Source organism: Paracoccidioides lutzii (assembly GCF_000150705.2).
Source record: "Paracoccidioides lutzii Pb01 unplaced genomic scaffold supercont2.11, whole genome shotgun sequence".
NCBI lineage: Eukaryota > Fungi > Ascomycota > Eurotiomycetes > Onygenales > Ajellomycetaceae > Paracoccidioides > Paracoccidioides lutzii.
The window spans coordinates 351,228-353,876 of record NW_015440957.1 but is presented as its reverse complement, the minus strand read 5'-3'; the positions used below and the strand labels follow the sequence as shown (position 1 = coordinate 353,876).

General features: G+C 40.9%; 1 protein-coding gene across 1 annotated transcript; it reads left to right on the top strand.

The window, feature by feature from the left end:
• PAAG_04450 (hypothetical protein) lies at nucleotides 1-319 on the top strand (the record flags this gene model as incomplete). The annotated part of the gene is made up of 2 exons (XM_002793494.2): nucleotides 1-205; nucleotides 264-319. 2 exons carry the CDS (start codon nucleotides 1-3, stop codon nucleotides 317-319), a joined length of 261 nt encoding a protein of 86 aa, XP_002793540.2.
• Between the last annotated feature and the right edge of the window lie 2,330 nt (nucleotides 320-2,649).

The following is a 2,649-nucleotide window of genomic DNA, read 5'->3' as shown; positions in this document are numbered from 1 at the left end:
ATGGAAATTAGCGTGCTCACGGCGAAAAGCACTCCGTACATGATCGGCCAGCTGTTCCAGGTTGAGCTTGAATCCACTTTCACGCAGAACAGGCTCCTTCTGGAACAGCTGCTCAGGCAGAATTACTTCCAGCTTATGACCAGGCTTCTCTGGCAATCCTCTCCGTCCAGCGAGTCAGTGGTCCAGGGCAGGGGGAATCAGGGTCGTAGGTGATGGGGGTGGCGAGGGCAGGGCCAGACAGCCTGCTTGCCATCGCTGTTAAGGCTGCAGCGGAGAGCAAGCGGTGGTGCGCAGTGTGCAGGCGGGCATCCTCTTCTAGGTGTTTGTTCACCAGTTCATTTCTGTAAATATCTCAATATTAGACTATTATTCTTCATTTTTCTTTTGCAGCTTGCTAATGAACTGTGAGCCATAACTTCTCTAATGGTACTTTGCACTCCTGATGAGTTTATTGAGTGTAAAAATTTCCATATTGCAGAGGACTAATCTAACTGCTACTAAATCTATATCTATTTAATAACAGCTGGCTGGAGCTGCAACACTTATTGACGTGGTATTGCAGTTGCTAGAAGGCTGATATTCACACTATTTGTCACATGATTGATTGGTTGATAGTTATATCAGGCCAGTCGTAGTAAGTAGTGAGCACTCTTTAAAGCATGAAAAGTGAGCAAGGTTGAGTGAAGCATGCTCGTAATTATAATATAAATATTGTTTTCAAAATTTATATTATTTTTATATAAGTTTTTTATACTAAATTACTATTTATTAATTTTATATTAAGTAAAAGATTCAACATACAGTCATCCAAAATTCTCAACAAAGATAAATGAAGAGTGAGAAAGAAAAAAAAAAAAATTCTTATGAAAATCCCGTTGTAAAGTGTGGGTTTCCCATAACTGCTACATTAAGTGAGGTAGCTATGGCTGGCTATTTTACTTGAACATCTGCTATCATCATAACAGATTGCTGAAGCTTTTAAAGCCTGGCATTCAATCCGATAATGTATTAGTTAACGGACTAATGCTCTCTTTGCACAGGGTCGGCTCCATGTTCTTCCGCGCCGAACCCCCTCATCTCACGTGTTTTCTTTCTCCTTTCTCTTTCTTCTTCAAAGGTGACTTGTTGTATTTAGGAACTACTATAACGCTCCGAGTTGATAGTTGGCCCATTGCAAGGTCAATTTCAAGCTCCTAAGGTATCCATTTATACTTATTTAGGTACATATGTATCTCAGGACCTAGGTAGCTCTGTCAACAACATGACTTCTAGAATTTGAAATAATAGACCTTGAAGCAAACAGATATATATATATATATATATATATATATATATATAACTGTTTTGCGTGAACTCATATTACTTAGAGCCATTTTACAAAACTGGCTTTTATTTCCTTTTCTTAATTCTTTTAATTCAACTTGTTATGTACAAGCTATTTGATCGCTGATCGAGCTACAGCTTTAATTATTATTCTGCGACCTGACGTCCGTTGTTGCTTTTGATATGAGATCTAGAAAGCAAACAAATCGCGCGATCGATAAGATAGATCTCTGCAAACGGTCAAATCATTTTGCTTTGACATCAGCCTTAGAGTGTATGGTCACATCGATAACAAAAATCTCTGGATCATTCGCAAGGCATACCTCAGCGCTCCCACTCTTTTCAAACAACCTTGCCTACCCATTCCGTTACAATACCCCATATAGTTTATATACAAAGTTGTTACCTCGACATGCCTCATTTGGGTTGTCATCAGTGTTAGCCAATCAAAACAATCGAATTATTTCTAAAAACATCAAAGGGATCGTCGCAGTCTGACTCCGAAGGTTTCCATGGGTTTGGTTCCCCGACAAGCCTCCCGCAGCCACAAACCCGCCCTCCCTAGCCCTCACACTGGGCCAAAATGAATAAGGGAAGTTAGAACCTTACGGAGAAATTTTCAACATTTAAACTCTCTGGTTCTCATGATTATTGTGGGCCAGAACCAAAAAACACAACGACTCTCATTGGCTTCCCACAGACAGACCCGATGGCAAAAAAAGATTGAGCAAAGCATGGGTAATTAGCGAAGTTTTCCCGATGTTTTCTGGAGAGAACAAGTTACCCACGAAACGACCAACTGCCGAAAAAATGCCGATGGAATGAAACTTTAATGCCTTTGTCTCAAAATGCCCCTCCACAGCAGCCAGAAGAACTGTACATAAAATTGGACTGACAAGTTTACGTTGGTCGATATATTGGTCCTGTGTGGGGAAGGGTATGATGAACTCATTTAAGAGTCGTTAACTAATAATAGGTAGCCTTCGATGAAGTTGGCGGATGTCTTGACACATACCTAGGTACTTTACAGAGACGCATATTCTAGGCCCATAGAATGACAGTAGAATTTCCTATTACGTTCGTTAGGTTAGGGAAACACACCTGCCCAATTCGAGATGTGTATAGCTGGATCTGAGAAACGTGCCTGGACATAGTTAACGCGTCAAAAGGTCGATCATGGAACCGATATTTACCAGATACAGCACCTCCACAGAACAAGCTTCTAAAAGTCACTTCTCCTATGACGCACTCCCCGGGAAATTGGATCTCCGCCTGCAGTCGTCATGTCAAGTTGGTGCTTGGTGGTTTTCAAAACAAAAAAGGAGG